Source organism: Nylanderia fulva, unplaced genomic scaffold (genome assembly GCF_048542155.1).
Source record: "Nylanderia fulva isolate GAGA-0341 unplaced genomic scaffold, ASM4854215v1 Scaffold13, whole genome shotgun sequence".
NCBI classification, from domain to species: Eukaryota; Metazoa; Arthropoda; class Insecta; order Hymenoptera; family Formicidae; genus Nylanderia; species Nylanderia fulva.
The window spans coordinates 711642-732860 of NW_028189518.1; the positions used below are offsets into that span (position 1 = coordinate 711642).

At 36.2% G+C, this 21219-nt stretch overlaps 2 protein-coding genes across 2 annotated transcripts in view; one reads left to right on the top strand and one right to left on the bottom strand.

Annotated features, from left to right (window-relative positions):
* The window catches only part of klu (zinc finger protein klumpfuss), a 64602-nt gene extending 46841 nt beyond the window's left edge, over positions 1-17761 (bottom strand). Inside the window, exon 1 of the mRNA XM_029304822.2 lies at positions 16342-17761. The gene's annotated coding sequence lies outside the window, so the exon portion shown is untranslated. The remainder of the gene's footprint in view (positions 1-16341) is intronic.
* LOC114932445 (uncharacterized) lies at positions 12940-14086 on the top strand. The gene is made up of 2 exons (XM_029304645.2): positions 12940-13019; positions 13203-14086. Exons 1-2 carry the CDS (start codon positions 13013-13015, stop codon positions 13862-13864), a joined length of 669 nt encoding a protein of 222 aa, XP_029160478.2. The 5' UTR covers positions 12940-13012; the 3' UTR covers positions 13865-14086.
* Positions 17762-21219: the final 3458 nt, after the last annotated feature.

A 21219-nucleotide genomic window follows, 5' to 3' on the forward strand; every position in this document is an offset into this window, starting at 1 on the left:
TTGCTGAATAATTTAGGAACGGTCGCGCAAAAATCTCCGAGCGATAATAATTTGTCGGCACTCCAATATAATCACATAGTCTCTCCTCTGAGATGAGAGGTCAATAGTCTCGTGTGAATCGTCACAATGTGAATCCCGTTCGGGACCAAATGGATCTTAATCTATTCCATCTAGCAATACGGGCGTATGATCGAAAGACGTGTAATTTGGTAAATACGTATAGTATAGGGCAAAATCACACATATACATATATATATATATTCTCTGCTCTCCCTTTCCTTTGCGCTGTAATTATAATAAATTGATAGGTTCGTGGGCCATCGCTTATTGGAATAATTGCGCGATCTCGCGTCATTAGCCTTAATGAGCCCCGAGTCCGGCTCCTAACGCCTCCTAGGAAACCGTTGCACTTACGAAACGATCCGAGATACACGGTATTCTCTCCGCGAGGTGCGTGTGCCCACGCACTTCGTCGCCGGCTGATTCGTAAAATCTAACACGTAATTACATGGTCTCAAGAGAGTGCCATGACCTGAGACTAATAGATCTACAAATGTACCAAGACAGACAATCGAGGATTTCGTAACTGCATTCGCTGATATATAAAATGTATTTCTGAAAGCACTTGTTTTTTTTTCGTGAGAACCCTAAAGATTTCAAACAAATTAATCTTTCATTTTAATTATATATCTGTATAATAAAAAAAAAGAAATCCAATGACATTTCTGATCACTGCGTGACAAGAGGATGATTTCAATGATGAATGATGCCGTCGATAAGGATAATTTCCGCATTTTTTCCGACTGCACTTCTCAAATTTCCGGGAAAGCGGAAAAGCGGTCGTTGACTCGCGTAAAGACCTCTCTGCATCTCTCTGTTTCTTTTTCTTTTCTTTTTTTTTTTTTTCACGCGCGACTTTCACGACACGTTGCACGTACATACCACACGCGCGCGTATGTACGCGCATTGTCACGCACGCCTTCCGAGTTTTGCACCTGGGTATATACCCACCTTTCCCGCAAGAAAGAGATCCTTACCTAAAGGCACGCACGAGATGATCCAGCTGTTTGATCTCCGCCACGCGCTCCCTTTTTAGGGAGCTTGCGCGCGTTACGTTACGTTGCGCCGGGATTCCCTAACGGCATCTGCGTTTACACAAGTCTTCGCGCTCGTAATGTCACGTTATATCAGATTTTGCTAATCCCCTGCGCCGATATGAGAACGTGGTAACGGTAAATGGGCCATATTTTTACGCCATTATATCGTAATATTCAGGAAAAGATTTGCGAAAATATAAAATCATATATTATGTATATAAAGTTCTTCAAAACATTCAATTTAAAATGGAGAAAAGATAACGGATATTGTATAATTTATTAGATATTTAATTTTTCCTTATTCTTATCTCTTTTGAATTCTGCAAGTTTGACATTTGGAGACTATTTAGATCAACTAAATTTTATATTATATCTATATATATGAGACATAAAATAATCTTTTTAATTAAATGAAGCCAATGATTCTTAGGTCTTATAACGCGAAAGTACAGTTCTTTAAGAAAATAATGCCTTCTTTGGACATTAATTTCGCGCGAGTCCGGCTGTGCGAAAATACGCGTGGCTCGCGCGACGAAAGGATCCGTTCACGAAGGATTCTCGTGGACAGGAAAGAGAGAGAGAGAGAGAGAGAGGACCACGGGCCGAACAAATCCCAAAATAAATGTCATCGTGTATCATCGTGGTAACGTAATCCCGGATCGCGAAGACAAATAGCAGTGGAATACGATACGATGCACCGCGGTCGGTCGTTCGGGAGAAGAGATGAGGAGCCTTCTCGTTCCTCGTATTTACATACCGCGGCGAAGGAAGGTCCGTATAGGGAGGCGTTCGTCCTTTTTCCCCGAGAGAGGCGAGAGAAGGTATATGACGGCTTCGGAGGACGAACGGAGTGAGACGTATACGTCGTTAAGGTCGTCAGTAGTGTACAATCGATGAAGGACGGACGGTGACTCCTCTCTTCCAGAAATCGAGCAGGATCGGATTGCAATCGAACAAATCTAATGTGTATGATTTTAATCAATTCTTTACCATGGAATTTAAATTTAATTATTTCAAGTTGCACAAGAAGAATAACTATCAAATCTTTCATTCGATGTCATTTTGATTGAAAAGAATACTTCACTCGTGATGTAAACGTCAAGAAGTTAAGAAGAAAAATATTTTGCAGCTCTTCTCTAATCGAAATGAAGTATTTAATTATATAAAAAATTATATTATTATAAAAATAACACACATATTAAAGAATCATAATTTAATATCAGGAAGTTTTATATAGATATTACATGTAAGATATTTCTATACTTTGATCTATCTGTAGGTATATATTTTTTAAATATTGCTAGAGTCTCGCAACCGACATCAGTTTCGCATAGGCAGTTATTCCGGCCCTGCGAAAGGAAAAACAAATCAAACGGTCGGTCATGCGTCAAGATTTTAAGCAAACACGTGCAGGTACGCGTGCGCACGTTTATGTGCGAGCACGCAACTGTGCACGCACGACTACGCGTATTAAAAAAGCGCGTTTGCTCTGTCTCGAAGACCTCTTCGCGGGCACGTACGACTAGAAGAGAGGAGTCTTGCTCCGAGAACTCTCTTCCCGATTTAGCCGGCCGTGTCACCGTCTCTCTGCTCACCTTCGGAAGGTCTTTCTTCAAGGTTGAAAGTCTAACGACCGTCATCCGTGATGGAGTAGATAAGAGGATTACACGTCGATTCTTCTCGTAACTTTTTAAATTGTCTTCGTCAAAAGAAGGTAACATCAGGTCCGAATTTTTCGCGATATATTCGTCTTTTCAGCATTTTTTAAATCGAAAATTCAAGGAGATACTCCATAACATCTCAATTAACTAATAAGAACGATTTTACAGTTGTGATATTTTTATTGGACGTACGATATATCTCTATCCAAATATACATACATATAAGTTTTCGTCTTTCGGGATAAACTTGTATAGGATAACATAATGAGCGAGCGCCGCTTGGATATCATAAATACAGGGATTAGTACCCGAGCTATAGAAGTAGTGTAAAAAATACAGAAGAAATTTAATACCCGTGGCACACGGAATACAGAAGTAATTTACAGGATCCACCTACGACGTGGCGCGTACAGCGCAACAGGTTTCCCAAACGTGGTGAAGCGGAACATCGAGAATTCGATGTTGGCCTTCCTAATACACCCTAATACGGTCGCTGCTAGCTGGTCCCTGGTTGTAAGAAAGGGGCAGCAAGGAAACGGGAGGAGGCGAGGTAGAAAAAGGGCTGCTGGAAAACGAATAATTTGTCAGGCGCGGCGACCATTTTTCCACGACGCAGCCTCCTACGAGAGGAAAGGCTCGGAGCAAAAAAAAAGATAGAACGATGAATGGAGTGGAAAGCGTAGGCGGGGCACATACCAGAGGCACCTGCTCATTTACTTTGCGTCGGTCGGTTGTGGCAGGGAAGGAACGGAAGGAGAGGAATAGGGATCCTCATTAGGACTCGCCCCTACCAGACACGCTCTATCGCTATATACCGTCACTTCTGCACCGCAACGTCGAGGAGAGGGAAAAAATGCAATTTATTTTCTGCGAGTATGGAATATACGTTCCAGACGGAATCTAAATGCAAATGTGTATTTACAATATACTGTAACGTCGGTTACATAAGGTAAATAATGACTCGCTGAGTAAGAAATTATACGGACGTTTTTATAAAGATATGCAAGACATTTTATATACACGCACAGACACACATTGCAAAGTTTAATTGCGCGAATGTTCCAAAGAGTAATCGCGATGATGACAAAGAGATAGAAAGATGAGTGAGAGTATTCACTGTATTCTGGAATTAGAACCTTGATGAGGAGAGGCATTTTTTGCATTGTATTTGCACAGATATAAATAGATTGTATGCGCAAGAATCTATTACATAATTACATTTATCTCATCTTAACAAATATGGAAGAAAAATTATAATACTTTGAATTTAAATTATGTATGTCAACAATCAAAAGCATCGAATAAAGAATACTAATCTTTACACTTGCACAGATATAAATAAATTATATGCACAAGAATCTATTACATTCTTCTCTTCTTAAAAATATATATGGAATAAAAATTATAATACTTAGAATTTAAATTATGAAACAATTAAGAGCATCGAAAAAGAATACTATAATCTTGAGAAAAAAAATCAGCAGATCTTTTTTTTAAACCGTTCTAAAAGACCAAAAATTCATCTGCCAATCAACCCTGCGAAAATTCAAAAACGAAAACCCTCCGTTTCGAATGAACGCTGAACGAGTCGTAAATAAGTTACTAACCAGCGACTTTCACAGAAGCGGATGATAGAGGGAGGAAGCGACGTTAAATACTTCCCCGTGCATTTCAACGCCTAAATAGATTTACGAGGCGGCGAAAGGAAAGAGTATACGAAGAAAAGAGAGAAAATGATCGGGACCGAAGTTTCGTACGGGGGTACTTAGGAGGGAGGATATATCGGGGAGGAAAAGAAAAATATAGTGAAACCGCAGCCACCCGTGGAACCCCGTGTAAGATCTCGCATAAAGATCCGTGCGCACAATAATGGCCCCCGAGCTGGCTGTCGCCCGTATATACCCCGTGACCTCGTCGGCGACCGTTATGACGAGGCGCTCGCTGTTGCAGCTTGCCTTGTACTCCGCGTGTAAACCACGCGTGTACGTGCCTTTTAGGGCCCTCGTACGCCCGCTCGCTCCGCGAAACCATTCACGGGACAATGGCGCGGGAACAACGAAGCTGCAGGGGTGCGATGTGGCACCCTGCGCCGACGCGACTATCTCAATTTGTATCTTTCGCGAGAGGTACGCGACACCACGTCGTCTCGCGTTCGCGTCTACTTCCAGCGAGGGGGTAATCACTTAATGTAATCGTGGGACAGTGTCCCCGAAATCATTATGAAATCCTTATGAAATCCCGTGTAATCGTTTGCAATTAGATTTAATTGATAAAGTCAAATGAAATCATGCGGAATCATTAGAAATCATAATGAAATCATATGTAGTCAGCAGAAATCATTTTGAATTTTCGTGTAATCATTGGAATCATGTGTAATCATTATGAAATCTGTGATGAAATCATGTGTGGCACGAGCACTTTCCGTAGTAAATTGCGATCAAATTCAAGATAAAATGCTATTTATAATTTTATGTGTCACATAAAATCCTAAATGATTACATGTGCAATCACGAAAATGCATTGTGTAATCAGATGAAATCATTACTTTTATGAAATGATTTCATATGTAATGAAAAAAATCCATTTGCAATCAGATGAAATCATTTGTAATCAGATGGAATCATTTATAATCAGATGAAATCGTTTGTAATTAGATGAAATCATGAAATCAAATGAAATCATGAAATCACATGAAATCATGTAATCTGTGGGACAACATTTTAGCTAGTGGTTACCCCCTCGACTTCCAGGGAGCAAAGGATTCGCGGGATGATCGTATACGTCTTATGGACTTCGCTTCACGTGACGTCGATACTTTGACCAAGTGTAATATCAGAGAAGGAAGGAATGTTCCTTTTCTCCCCAAATGTTATATTAAGTTTTGTAAACGATTCCAAGTCTTGCTCTTTTAATATTTAAGACTTGTTTAAAGATAGGAACGATATATTAAATTCGACCCAAACTAGCCAAGAAATTTTTCTTTTTTTCCCACAACGTTTCGACCATCTGTTTTTGGTCCTTTTCAAGTGAAAAATTTCTTGATAAAAGCGCAGTTAGTTGACACTGTTGTCATGATTATTAAACAATATGATTAGCGGAATTTTTTAAAAACATTTGAAATAACTTTTGAAAGAAAGTAACCGCATCTTATCGTTATGATGGATCGTCAAAAAACGGAGTATTCCTTTTATCAAGGAATTTTTCACTTGAAAAGGACCAAAAACAGATGGTCGAAACGTTGTGGAAGTAAAATAAAAATTTCTTGGCTAGTTTGGGTCGAATTTAATATATCGTTCCTATTTTAAATACCACTAGCGACGTTTTAAGTATTCAATTTGATTTGATTTAAAGATCTTAATTTTGGTTTTAGTATTAAAACGAGTTTCAATTTTATTTGATAAATCTGACGAAGCTCTTATATAAATTCGAATCAGAATCTCAAGAAGTTACAACGATCTAAAGAATACATATATCATATAAGATAAAAGGACGACATCTTTGAAGAGATCAGAAAGGATTTCGCGAGATGCTCTAGTTTGCAGAAGAAAGTTCTTCAGGATGCTTTCACATCGCGATGCGTGTGTCACGTGAGCGTGCCACAATCCTTTTCAGCAGCAGCAACGCGGGGCATCCTGCGGCGTGACGATGTACGTTGACAGAATTGACGCGTAATTGCACGCTATATACTGTCGTTCCGCGGACCTAATAATGAAGCCTTATTATTAACGATCGCCCGCGGCAGATCGCGTCGAGTTCGCGACGGTTTCACACGCTGCGAGAAGTCCTCTTTTCAGAGAGCGCGTCTGGTACCTTTATCGCCCTTCTGAAAGAATATCGAGCTCTCCTTTCGAGGTGACGTGAAAAGGGGAGTCCCCCAAAGAAACCTGAATTGGTCCGCGGTAGCGCCTGGTAGCGACGCATCATGCGAGCACACTGACATCACGACGTTGGAAGACGAGCATTTAGACGACAGAATTACACGACCGGTATTGTGTGAAATTTAAAAAAAAAAAAGAATTTTTTTTGTTTCTTATTTTTTGTTTATCTCTTCCTATAATCGCCTTGAAGGATTATGTACTTTGCTTCAGATACCTTTAAACGCATAATTTTAAAGTCGATAACATTGTGCAGAATTGAATTTTTTGAATAATTTTGCAAGGGTCTTTAATATATGTTTTATGAGATGTGTTATTATTAGACTGGTATAATTGTATAATATATATTTCTTATGGCTTCCTTTATAGACTTTTTAAATTAATATGCAATAACATATCAAGGGATATTATTAACTTAATATTTAAGATTATTGTGAAATATACAATTTTAGTAGTTTAAATAAAAATTTCTGCACTGTGAGACTCAAGAAGAAAATTTTATGTGCCATCACTACTTCGCGTGGTTGTTTTCATTCACTCTTTAGCCGCTACGTAATTAAATGGATTTAGTGACGGATGTAATTTCCAAGAATTAATGAGAGGTCATCACCATTATTCTCCGGTTACTGCGTCTAAGAAACTGAGTGATATGTAACAAAGATTATTTAGACTTCTGAAACACACTATTAATTGTAGCTTTGTTTTCAATTAATGTTGGTATTACTTAATTATATATTATAAATATAATAATTAATACACACACGAATAAAACGTGCAAGTATGTATGAAGTCGTAATATAAGTAAAATTACAAATAACATTATTTGACATAATAAAAGATATAATAAAAATTTCTTATATTAGAAAATTGTAAAATATAATTATAACAATATTAATCAAGCGCGTCTCAAAGAAATCCTAGAATTTTAAGGAAGATAAAAGTTTCTTATATTAGAAAATTGTAAAATAATCATAACAATAATCATCAAGCCTTTCAAAGAAGAATAAGGAAGGTTTGTTTTTTCTTTTTTCCCAATCGATTTTTCATTCTTCCTCTTTTCTATTGCGGGTGGATATCTTATGTTATTTATGGTTCTTTGAAGGGGACAATATACTAACAGCAATTTCAAGGCGTATAACTTGTGTCATTGTCCTTAAATGGTGCAAACTGGATCACAAATGGCCCATTTTCGTAAGGCGCTGGTCCATGTTGCTCTCTTGCCTTTTCTATCCCGAAAGAAAAGTTAAAGCTTCCGAACCTTTGTGAATACTGAGTTTACAAGAGGCAGTGAAAGCAACCCCCTAGCGCTCTGAAGGGCGTGTGAAGACATTTATACGACCGAACCTGAAGCTAATATTCTTTTCCTGATTTATGTGCGAGGGCGGTTACGCGAGTTAAACGTTTGTCCACGACATTCTGACAAATTGGCACTTACGATCGGAAAACCGAATTTTCTTTGAAGAAAAAGAGAAACGACGACACGATTGACTGTGCACAGCTGGAAGACACGATTTGTAATACAGTGGCAGAAGGTAGTTAACTCTTGCGGTTTATGAGGAAACTGACAAATTATTTGCACGATATTTGGATTTTTCCTGATTCTTCTTATCTTATTACTCATATACGTGACTTATTATCATTGTATGATATTGGGTGTGAGACAATTTGAAATTTAATCTCTTTTTATCGATTATACTTTCTTATTTGTAAGAACAATGTGGTAATATTATTTGTAATTTATATTTAATATATTACAGAGTCGTGATTTAATCTTAATTCTTTATATTGAGTTATATACATATAATCTATCAGATTTTTTATTAAGTGATACATAAGACCAAACATGGTGCATTATTATCAAAATATGATTTATTATTATCAATAATGTTGTTTTGATGTAGATTAAAAGATAAATTATGTTATTTAAATTAAATAGAATTTATAATAGCAATTTCGTGCTTGAAAAATTAATGGATAAAATCTGTTTATCAAATCTTTCTTTTGAATTATATACGTGTCTAGATTTGTGATATTCTGTGAAGTGTGGATTCTAATAGCTCCTTTATCGCGATGCATTGTGATATCAAAAATTAATAAACACAAAAATTTCAAAAAAACATATCACACTTTCCAATCTTTATTATTATATTCTGTTCTATTATTTCGCGCTGATTAGCCTTCTTCAGTTTCGAGAGCGGACCGCCTTTGGCACCATCGAAAGGCAGCGGACGTTATAACTTCCTGATGTCGCGCGACGCGATAAAAAAGCGTGAAAGGAAGCGAGACGACGGCGAGGACTAGCGCTACTTTGATCGGGTCACAAAGAGCCTCGGTCTCGTCACTAGTTGAATAGCCCCGGCTAGAAGGAGGTTGGATTAGGTTAGGCTAAGTTACGAGGGTGGAGGGTCCCCAGAACGGCGTCTTGAATGGGGCACGTGCTAACCATAGTCGTGGGTCCTTGGGCCCTCTGTCTGGCGATCTGTCTTTCTCCCTCTCTTCTCTGCTTGTCTGTTTTACTTGTCTGACCATCCGTTCGTCTGTCTAGAGACGGATCTAGGACTAGACCAGAGAACTCCTCGACGTTTCTTTTCGCTCGTCTCGCCAGCTGCTCCACCGAAGTTGCGATTTCTCCGCGGCACGTGTCTCTCGCGTATGGATCTCTTTATATATATATATATATATATATATATATATATAAATCGGATCCATCTTCCATGACTATGATGAATAATGCGCAGCGATTTTGTCTTCTAATTATGACGTGATCTGATTTAGTTCTGTTTGAACATCTTGAGATGCATGAAGAATCGATAGTGTATTGAGATGATTTTGTATAATAAATATTGTTTGATAAGAAACCGAAATATACAAAATATTAGAGGAAAGTTAAAAATTATAAAAGAAAATAAAGAATAGAAAAATAATGTGCATAATTCTGCTCCTCTTTTATTTTATTAAAATAATTTATTATATACGACTTAGGCTCGATTGCACTAACGTCATTTTGATTTTAAGCAAAACTTAAATATATGTTTGTTTTTATTTATTTAGAAAGAAAGACAAAGATAGATACATATGTAAGTTTCACTTAAAACTAAAATAATGTTGGTGCAATCGGACCCTAATGGAAGAATTTAAATCAAGATAGTTGAATTTTGTTTCCGGGAAATTTTTGTGTTTTATTGTCTATCTGATTTATTGTACATTGCAAATCAATATCTTATCTTATATTATATTCAACTTCTTATCATTAAATTTAAAAAAAAAATCAATTAGATGCAAAAATATTAATTTAAAGTTCGCAAAAAAATAAAAAACAACTTATAGTCTTTCTTTTATAGTTACACGAATATATGTAATTTATCCTAAGACTTTATCTCATTGAACGAATCGCTCGGAGAGTCTGTCATGCGAGAGAAAAGAGTCGCACGAAAGTGCTCGCGTGCCAAGAACGCAAATGCGTGCGCGCTACGCATCTGTCTCCTCTAGGGCAAACGCGTACACGCATATACGCGTATGATCGCGGCATGGAACGTATTTATACGTATGACGCGTGCACGTAATCCAATTCGTAAGACGTACGTACAGATGTGCGTGCGCGCGTATGGGCACACGAAAGAGCTGTATATGTGTGCATATGCACGCATTCACGCACGCACACACAAGTTCTATATATTACAGCCCTTAGATGCTACGCTATGGTAGGTGCAAGGGTTAAGGTGTTGTGCGTTGAAATTTTCTTGCTATAAGCTGACATACTGTCGACAGAAATCGCAATCCTGAATAGATACTTTCGTTTACCACGACGTTCCTCGACAGCCGCTTAGATGCAATAAATCCGCCGATAACAAATTGCCGTCAAGCGGCAGCCCGCTTCAACGAGATAACTGGAATCGCATGGGGACTTATGAACGAATGGCGTTTCTACAATAGATCATATCGAAACGTAGAGTGCAACTTTGTTGATCTTGGAATTTATTATAGAAAATCGATCAGTCTTAGATTTGTCAAATTTTGCAAATGATGAGAAGCATTTTATCAAGAAAGTAATATAATGTCAAGATAATGAAATAATTAAAAATTTTAAAATGAAATATTATATAACTTGATAAAAAAAAAAATATATATATATATATATACACAAGTTTTAAATTTTTCATATGTATCTGAATCACAATATGTATAGAGAATGTATTTTTTATAGGAACACAGGTGTTTTGAATTGATAAATGATATATAAATGGTCATATTTTTAAAAAGTTCTGACGATTTCTTTTTATAAATTGACACTCAATAATTGACACACACATTAGTGCTTTTCATATTATTTGATTTGAAAGTCGTTTTAGTCGGACTTGTCTCACCGGGTCTTTTATTCCTGATTTATTAGCAATATTGTATGACGATGACGACGTTCGATACGTCATTTATTTGCGATATATCAATGCCATAAAGAAATTCCAATATTATCGTACATGCTAACAACAATTATCACTCAAGCTTATTGTGATAATAGATAATAGATATAGATATATAGATATATCTATTATCTATTATCACAATAAGCTTGAGTGTTAATTGTTGTTAGCATGTACGATAATATTGGAATTTCTTTACGGCATTGATATATCGCAAATAAATGACGTATCGAACGTCGTCATCGTCATACAATATTGCTAATAAATCAAGAATAATAGATCCGGTGAGACAAGTCCGACTAAAACGACTTTCACTTCGTTGTATTTCGCGTTTACAATTTTGTTTATGTATCAGTACGCCATGACACGACGAAATGAATAAGAAATCAATCGATGGCGAAATCTCTTTGAGAATTGTGACATTGTATCATTATTAATTGCGCGCTGTGTCCGCAGTTTCCTTTTCCAATAAAGATTATTTATTGTAGAATGAACTCATTATATACAAAGTAGAATAAAATATATTATTTTAGAAGTAGATTAAAATATATTATATAATATATTTTATTCTCGTCAGTTGTCACAATAAATAATGTCACAATGCTAATGACGATTTCATGTCATTGGGGATCAAAGAGACTGCATTGATATTACTTTAACATTTATATCTTGATTTAATTCTATATTTCTATTGCTCTCCTAATTATTTATATTTTTATTTATCTTTTATATATGTTACGAGAAAATTTGAAAAGAGACTCAGCAATATATTGTTAAAAGATCAATTAATATATATTCATTGTGAATAGATTGATTATAATTATAGTGATTATTCTTTACATTTTAATAATAATTGACAATTAATAAATGAAATAATCTTATGTTTAACAAGGATCGTATACGATGTTTATTCATGTACGACCAACTTTGAGTATTTCTTTTTAAGGTACATATAATATAGCAATAAACTTTATCGACAGAACAGTTGGCCACTTGTCATGCTATTGGAATATCGGGTCAGAATTATAATGTCATCAGGTCCAGAATTTCTCGACGACGGATGATACGTCGCATTGACCGTATTTCATTGTACTTTAAAATGTTCTATGTCTATATATCATTCGTGCGCGGCGACATCCTGCTGCACTCGCAGAATTAATCCATTACATCCGCTCGTTTTAGTCAGATATATAGAATAAAATTTTATTTTTAATGATCATATCTTTTTACATATAGATATCAGTATATGTATAGTATACATATAGATATAAGTATAATTTAGATTGCGTTCTTTGATAATATTATGCCAAAGGTCGATTCAGATTAAATTTTTCGAAAGATTTGGACTGATAAAAAGTTATCAAACTTCTAAATTTGCGTAATCAATTGCAAACAACATAATGTCTCTAAGAATTTATTAAATAATAAAATATTTTATATATTTTGTCTGTGTTATTAAATCGAGAAAAATTATACTAAAATTATACTAAATTATGCTACTTATTTTTGCACCTTATTAATTTATTACGTATGTGAGTGTATATGTCTCTATGTATGTATATGTATATATCTGTGTGTGTCATATTTGATTGAAATAAGATTTAAAGATAAAACAGAAGAAAATAAAAAAATTTTTATAACTTTTTATCATATTATCTGAACTATCAATTCATGACCGACGAAAATTGGCCATCATATCTATTATATATATCGTGTCCCGTAATCTTTTTTTGCGGATGAATAATGCCAATAATCCGTCCTTCCGGAACGGCAAAAAAATCTTTAGATAAATATGATAATCTGCGTTCGTGTTAGATTTCGTGTGATAACGATACGTATATAAAAGCCGATTTATTTGAATTCAGTCAGTTAAACATTTAAACGAATTGAGAGAAGCGTTAAGGAAACGAACGCGATACGTTGTTTCTTTTTCGAACGAGGGATCGTCTAGACGATAGGCGATGAAGGGTAAGCGCTGAAATTTCTACAATTAAACTATCGATATATGCTAATATTATTATACTGAAAGTTGTTTCATCAATTTAAATTTTTATAAATAATTAACACATTCTTCTCTTATAATAAAAGTCGATTAAATCACGATTTCATTATACCGCATAATTGAGAGCTCAGCAATAATTTTTCTCACAGATCTGTACGTATTCGCTATCGCCTTGTCGGCATGCTGGACCGTGATCAGCGCAGAGGAATGGAAGTTAGGCTGTCCTGTTACAGTATGCAAATATCCTGAGAAATATGCGACCAATCTACCGCATGAGACCGATTGCACGAAATTCTACAAATGTTCTTGGGGTCGACCAGTATTGATGCAGTGTCCTTATTCCGGGGTTCCGTTTCTGACAATGGGTGGCTCGAAGAACAGATTGCATTACAACAGACGCTTACAAGTTTGCGATTGGCCATGGGATGCTGGTTGCGAAAGTTGTCCGAAGAATTACAAGAAGGACAAATGCATACCGCCTAATCCAAAGATATCTAATCCAGATGACTCCAATAATAAATCGTATTATGAATGCGTAAATGGTAAACCAAAACCGAAAAAATGTGCTAAGAATAAACGCTTTAGTCGCACGTGTCAAGAGTGCGTGAAAAATCCAAAAGGCGGGATTTGTGATAATCGAAACCGTAAATGCGAGGACGGCGAGGTAAAGGCTCACGAATGTGACTGCACAAAGTACTACGAATGTGAAAATGATGAATGGATTGAACGCACGTGTAAGAAAGGTCGTTTTGATCCGAAAAAGGAGAAATGCATAAAGACTAGCCTAACTGCTGGATGCAAGCAATGTTAGAATAATGAATCTATCAGATGGGTTACTAATTGAAAAGGTTTTGCTACATTCTCGGTGTTCTCGAGTGACAAATTATTTTATAAAATTAAACATCTCGTATAAGATGGAAACAAGTTTTGATTTGCAAATTAATCTTAACTATATGATTAACAAGAAATAATCAAAACTGAAAATGTGCGAAACTATGGAGATTAAGTAGAAAATTAGAGTAAAAAATTATGAAATGTGTTATAGTTTGTACTTAAATTTGAAATAAATTTAAATGATAGCTAAGAAAAAAAATTGTTTTGAAATGATTTTTTAAGCTCTTAAAAAATTATTATACATACATACATATATATATAATATTAAAGTAAGTAACGGAATATATAAATAATCTCGTTTCCTTCAATCCCGTTTCCTTCAATCTCGTTCATATTAAAGCAATATAGAGATATAAATGTCTATGTAAAAGATATATTACATGAGAGAGAGAGAGAGAGAGAGAGAGAAAGAAGGAGAAAGAGGTTAAAAGGTGATTTCCGCGCGTTGCAAAGCGAAGAAATGGTCTATTTTCCTTCTCCCAGAGCTATTTGTACTGACGTGCTTTTACGGGCTACTGCCCGTATCAGATGCAATCAATTTCTACTGCGAAAGAATGAGCGGATTGCATGTCGACTACCCGCATTACTACCTGTAACGTACGCGAATTATGTAAGTACCGAATCGCACGTGTGTTATAACACTTGCATACGCGAGCTATTGCTATTGTACGACAGCGTGTCCATATTACACGGTGTATCTGTATGTAATGTGTGCACCTCTCACTTCTTTTCTGTCTATTCCGCATACTCACGCGTGATTTATACGGTTCTCTGTCTCTGCGATAATTCATGGAGGAAAGTCTTACGTCTTACAGTATAAAATATTAAGGACTTTTTTACGGATGTTCACGCTTACAAATAGTGCGTTATCCATCTTTGCTGCAATTAGACAAACTATGTATCTTTAAAAGTCTTTCAGGAACTTTCGTAAATGATGATAAAAAAATCAATAGTAATAAATTGATAATATGTTGATAAAGAAATCTAACATTTTTTAATATTAAAAGATATATTTAATTTATATTTAGGTATAAATAAATGTAAGTAAATATAAAGTTATATATATATATATATATATATATATAGTGCAATTATTTTCTTAATTAAACTTTTTTTAACTAGTGCGTGTAGAAAATCTCGGATAATATTTTATCCTGGCTACTCAAGTACTCTGAAAATAGGTTCCGTTTATATGCACGATAAACCCGCGCCTCTCTTTTCGAGAGAACCATCTGTTTTACACCGCTACGGGATATCGAGTAAGAAAAAAGCGCCGGTAGTATACAAGTTTTACGACGAAACGCGTAACGGCGGTACATTCAAAAATAATTGCCGCCCCGATGGCCAACGATTAATGCTATTGCCGGAATTAATTATTGTGGCGCGGTAGCTTATTAAATATTTTTATTAGCACTCATTAAACGCGCGAGCGAGCGAACACCAATATAAGTACGTACATGTGCACTCTTTCTCTATCAACATTTTCTCCCCTGTGAATGATATCATTCGAAGATTTATTTCTACCAAATGCATGTTTCATCGAGAAAACATTCATAAATTTAAACCGCACACTTATCGTTTCACTGACAGTTTTACGTCGGGCCTGGTTGTTGCTGAACTGACATTTAGTTGACACATGTACAAATGGTGAATAAAAGAAGCGATTTAATTATTGTCAACGATAATTAGAAGATTGATAAATATAATTTTGTGATGCAAGATATACGAAACGTCGAATATCAATGTTCTTGCGATAAGGCAAACGACCGCTTCTCTCTCTAATGACTTGCGTTGTTGCGTCGAATGCGGATGCACCTCACCTCCGTCGTCTCGGTGCAATTAGTAAACTAACTTTCGTTATATCTTCTACCGATATCTCCGACACACAGGTGACGTCTAAGTGCCTCTCATAATGTTAATAGGAATTCATTATTCTATCCTATTAATGAAACTCAGAAAAATGTCGAATATAGTTAAAGAGTAATTCTAAATGATACAATACATAAATGTGCACACATAAATAGAACAAATTCGCGTGAATAGTGATTATATGTTTTGCAATTAAATCAAATGATATTAGTTAAATGTAAATGAAGAGACGCTCGTAATTGTGAACGCTGATTTCTCAATCGCTAATTACTTAAAGTTATTAGGAACCCTTTCATAATAAAGCGCATATATTTAGTTAAAGTTTGAATTACAATATAATTTAATATCAAAATATATTAACAATGTATGTATAAACATTGTAGTTTAGGGAATGATTTGCAATTTTTTTCGTTATTTACGTAATTATATAATGTAAGTATATTAAATGCGATTGAAACGACAGAATTAACAACAATCATATCAATCTGAGATTTGCAAGAAAGTATTATCATGACGATCTCTCACCTCTCGTGCAGATGGCAGCGTGAATCCGTTTGTCGACGGTCGTTGAATGATGGCGATGATGGAGAGCACTTTTCAATGCCAGTACACTTCAGTCCACACCTTGTAGTCTCCACTTCACTTCGGATTCATATCATTCTGATTTTACACTTTGCGAATCTCACCTTTCAAACAGGCCAATTTTCGTTTCCACGAAAAAGAAAGGTATGTTCAAAAGCTGATTGATAATTGTTCGTTTTTTTGTCATGAAATCTTTAACCTGCGTCTCTCTCAAAACACCGATCAATTTGAATTACAGTCATATTCATAGTTTATTGTGTGAGAGAAAAGAAAAACACCGAGATATTTTCGACAATGTCAGCGTTCTCATAGTGAAAGGTATATTTGGGAATTTAATGCTAATGATCTTGTTTATACTCCGATATTCAATGTCGTCGCGAATTGATCATGAAAATGAATATTTTGTCAACAGACAAATCTCACGACATTTCGAGGATACCGTCGGTTCAATATTATCTCTGTTGTGTTGAAAACCAAATCATGATTACGAAACTTCTCGATATCTTAAGCTCTCGAGGAGAGTTCTTTCTACAGATTACGCTCTCATAGATGATAATCTTCTGTCATGATGAAGCTTATGGTCGGAAACATTTCTTCCTCTCTGATAATTCCCCTTTCAAGACTCGACTGATCCAATTGTGCCGAGTGTTTTTCCGGATATTTCTAGGACACGTGATAATCGCTTCAAGAATTTTGAATAGGACACTCGCTCCGAGGCGTGATCTTCACGTGGGATGCACGAAAATGACTGAGATCAATGGTGTGTGCGCCGCAACGGATAAGAGAGAGAGAGAGAGACAGAAAGAGCAAGAGTGGGATGAAAGGAAGGATGAAGAGCGATGAACGAAAGAAAGAAAGAGAGAGAGATAGAGAAAGAGAGTCAAACGCGATGACGATGATGATGGTGTAACACCGAACGTAGTAGCGGACAGTCGGCGACTAAGGCCCCTGAGAAGAGAAGTCACCTCTCTCTTCTTCGTCTGCTTCTCTCTTCCTCGAGATCTCTCTCCACCACACGCCAACACACTGCCGCGCGCGTGTGCATCTTCGACACGCACGACAAATCCCCCCTTTTCAACCCACCACCCTTCTTGATCGCGCAGACCACCCCCTCTTTCGCTCTTTCTCTCTCTTGCACAACGATCAAACCGTGTCTTCCATCAGAATGAACGCGCCACCAACTGCAGCAAAACCACTTGCAGATACATACACATACATTGACGTTTATGTATATGCGCTGATACATCCGATTCGCGGCAGCGGCGGTGACGGTAGTGTCGGTGTTGTGTGTATCGATAGGAGAGGAGTGGGAGATGGGACACGCGACACAAGTCTTGGTAGGGGGAGAGAGGGTCAGATGAAAGTGGGGGTACGGGCCCCTCTCTCTTACGGGGCACCCTCTCCTTCCTCTTCACATCGGGCATCCTGTGCGCGCGTTCCTCCTTTTTCTATATACACGATTCTCTCTCTGGACCGGCCAGCCTCTCATTCGCGCCGTATCACTCGATCTCCTTCGAGCGATACTATACGTCGATTTCTCGTCTAGTTCGCGAAAAAATTCTTCTCGGCTTCCTTCAGACACGTGGTTACTTTTGAAACGTCTCGCGGTGCACAGATCGCTTTTTACGCGGACCTTATACGTCCGAGAAATTAATACTGCGACCGATACGAATAATCAGGCATTGCAGTATTTTAATTTGTTAATTAATTGCTTAATAATGTGCTTGATGAAATATGGAAAAACGAATGCAGAATAAATTGCGAACCAAATTGTTGTAAGGGTGATTGTGATGAAATGCCTATCATATGGTTACATGTCCTTCATTTTTTCACTTATGGGATTAGCAGTTAGCGTATAAAATGTAAAAATATATAATAGTAAAATATGAAATATCATCTCATCGATAAGAATCCTTCTCCGGATAATAATGCTAATTTTTATCACAGAGAAATTATCAAGTATTTCCGAAGTGTGACACAATATATGATATAATGAATAATTTGGCCAATGAGCTATTTTTACACGCAATGTACTTACCGCTTTAAAATTCCGCTCCTCATTCACATATGTCGGATGTATCACCTCCACCATGGTGAGAAATTTTTATACAGGTAGCAATTTGGCAACTTCCCCGACATGCATGTCATAAAATATCGAAACGTATTAATAAAAAAAGGGCGACCCGATTACTTGAAAATTAAAAACACGCGACATTCTTGCATAAAGTCACCGATGTGAAAATATGAACAATGAAAACACCAAATTTTCCCGCATAGTAAATTGATATTTATTGTCAAGCGTATTTATGAAAAATCGCGTAAATTAATGTAACTATTCGAAATATATTAGCACCCGGAAGGAACGTGTCCTCTTTCACACCTGAACAACTCGCCGACGCGTGATCCCGAGATTGAAAAACAAACCCACGCGTGTCAATGAACGAGAGACGACTAAGCGGCGACGTAGATTTTCGTCGTCGACGATCTCTCCAGGTTGCAAAATTCACCTTCCCCCTTGTCCGTTCCCCTTCCAACAAGGAAGGGTGGCGAGGCTTCTCTCCCTCTAGGTTCCCACGCCGCAATTCCTCCCTTCGTCCTTTCTCCTCCACCGCCTTCTCGGTATCCTCGTTGCCCGGACTCCTCCCTTGGAGACGCGCCCTTCTCCGGGGGTAGAACAGCGCATAGTGCCACTGCGCCCCTCTCGGAAGTCGTCCGCTGCCGCCCCCGGTACGTCCGCTGGGGGTTGAGATTTATTCGTGTCCCACGCTGAGCATAGCTGCACATGGGGTAATGTAATTTCGAAGCAACTGGTGGCGAGGTCTATAGAGAATATCTTCAGATTTCATCTGAATGTTTGCATTTCAAACTAAATTTCGAATATGCTGGTACATCATTTTTTTTATCACACTAGCAGACAATTATATTATGATCATATATTTCTAAATTTTTTGAATTAAAAAAATTATTACAAATATGTTTTTTCCATCTTAAAAGCATTAAGTGTAATCGCAAAAATTGTGATTGAATTTTAAAAATATTTATCAATCAAATTTATAAATTTATTCCCTTGATATAGCAAAAAGATGATGTGAAAATCTGAGGAGAGAATCTAAATCATTTGAAACATGACAGTTTTGAATATTTGAGCAGACTAACCACTCCTGATACAATGATTAATTTATGCAAGAAACTTGATGGAGCTTATAGGAGAAGACGGAAACAAGTGCAAAGAAAGAACAAGATGTGTCAAGCGCGAGGAGAGAACAGAGACGAAATAAAAGTGCGATGTTATATTCGACCGATCAAATCTGGGCGTGAGTTCACTGCCAGTCACAGTCGGAGCATCGATGTTTTAATTAATGTATCGATAGTGCAGCCAGGCCACGAGTTTATCCGGCGTCATCTTGTTCGAGAGACGTATCCGAGACCGGCTCTCGAAGCCCACGTAGAAAGCCCGTCGATAATAATTAGGCTGATCGTAGAATTTAATAACGTCACGGTTTTTCACGCGCGATGCAACACGTTGTTTTACTCTATTTTATTTAAGCGCGTTTGATAGTGCCTACCTCCGCGATTAATTACATCTTTGCGAATACACTAATTGTGTGTGTTAGAAAATTAATTATAAAAATAATTAATCTCTTGAATTTAATATAGTTAACTTTTCTGATACACTTTGTTCCCACATTTTTCTTTTTAGAAATATATTTAAAAATAAATATGATTTTTTATGAATTTATTACATTATTATTTTATATTTAATTAAAATATTATACTATAATAACTAAATCTTATTAACTCTCATTAACATTATTTCTTTCTATAATTCCGCACTTTTCACAAATTATATATAGCTATATATTTAAAAATAAAAAAATAATTATCGTCATTTTTTCAAATCTTTACTCTTCGTTTTTTGTTTGTATTCGTTTATCACGGTTAATTTAAAGAAAAAAATGAGAATATGTGAAATTGGAGATTAAAAAAGTATGCTGAACAAAATATTTCGTCTACATATGAATAAAGTTAAATAAAGCCAGATTTATCAACTGTTTGTGTAATTTCCAGAGTGGGCGTCTCGAACGCTACTCATTGATCGCGCTGTTCGTATCTGTATTAATACGACATTGTTTTCCTATTCAGCACCCACCGCAAATTCAATTGATCGGGAATGAGAACATCGACAATTGGCCGCAATTGTATCGATCGGGGTCAATATGATCATCGTTCGATCAGTGTTTTCTTTGCTCCGTGGAAGAATGCTGCCATAGATTTCATTGAAACATTTCATGCTTTGATGCATTTGCAAGATGAAGGTTAAACTCATCTTGTTCGATATATTATAGCAGAGTAGGGAATAAATGACTGTATAATAATATTATTAAATCTAAATAAAATCTAAAAAAATATTTAAAAAAAAAATAAATTTGAATTTATAATATAGAAGGAGTGAAAGATTAAATTATATATTGTAATTATTATTATATGGAATATTAAGAGTTATAGTTAATTAAATCTTCTATAAATATACAATCTCAGAATGTATGATTTTCTGTTTATTATTAGAAGAAAATATATTAATTTCTCCTTTAATTTTTCTAACAATAAGAGTAAAAATGTGTTAATCATAAGACGTGTCAAAATCAGAAGATAAAAATATTTTAAATTCCGACGATAACTCTTTAACCTGATTCGATTGAAACTTTTTCTTTAACTCACGATATCATGCCGCCGTATATACGAGAAAAATATAAAACGTTTTACAACGCGTGTATACGCGAAAAAGAGAGAGAATGCTTATTTTTGGAATACTTTCGATAA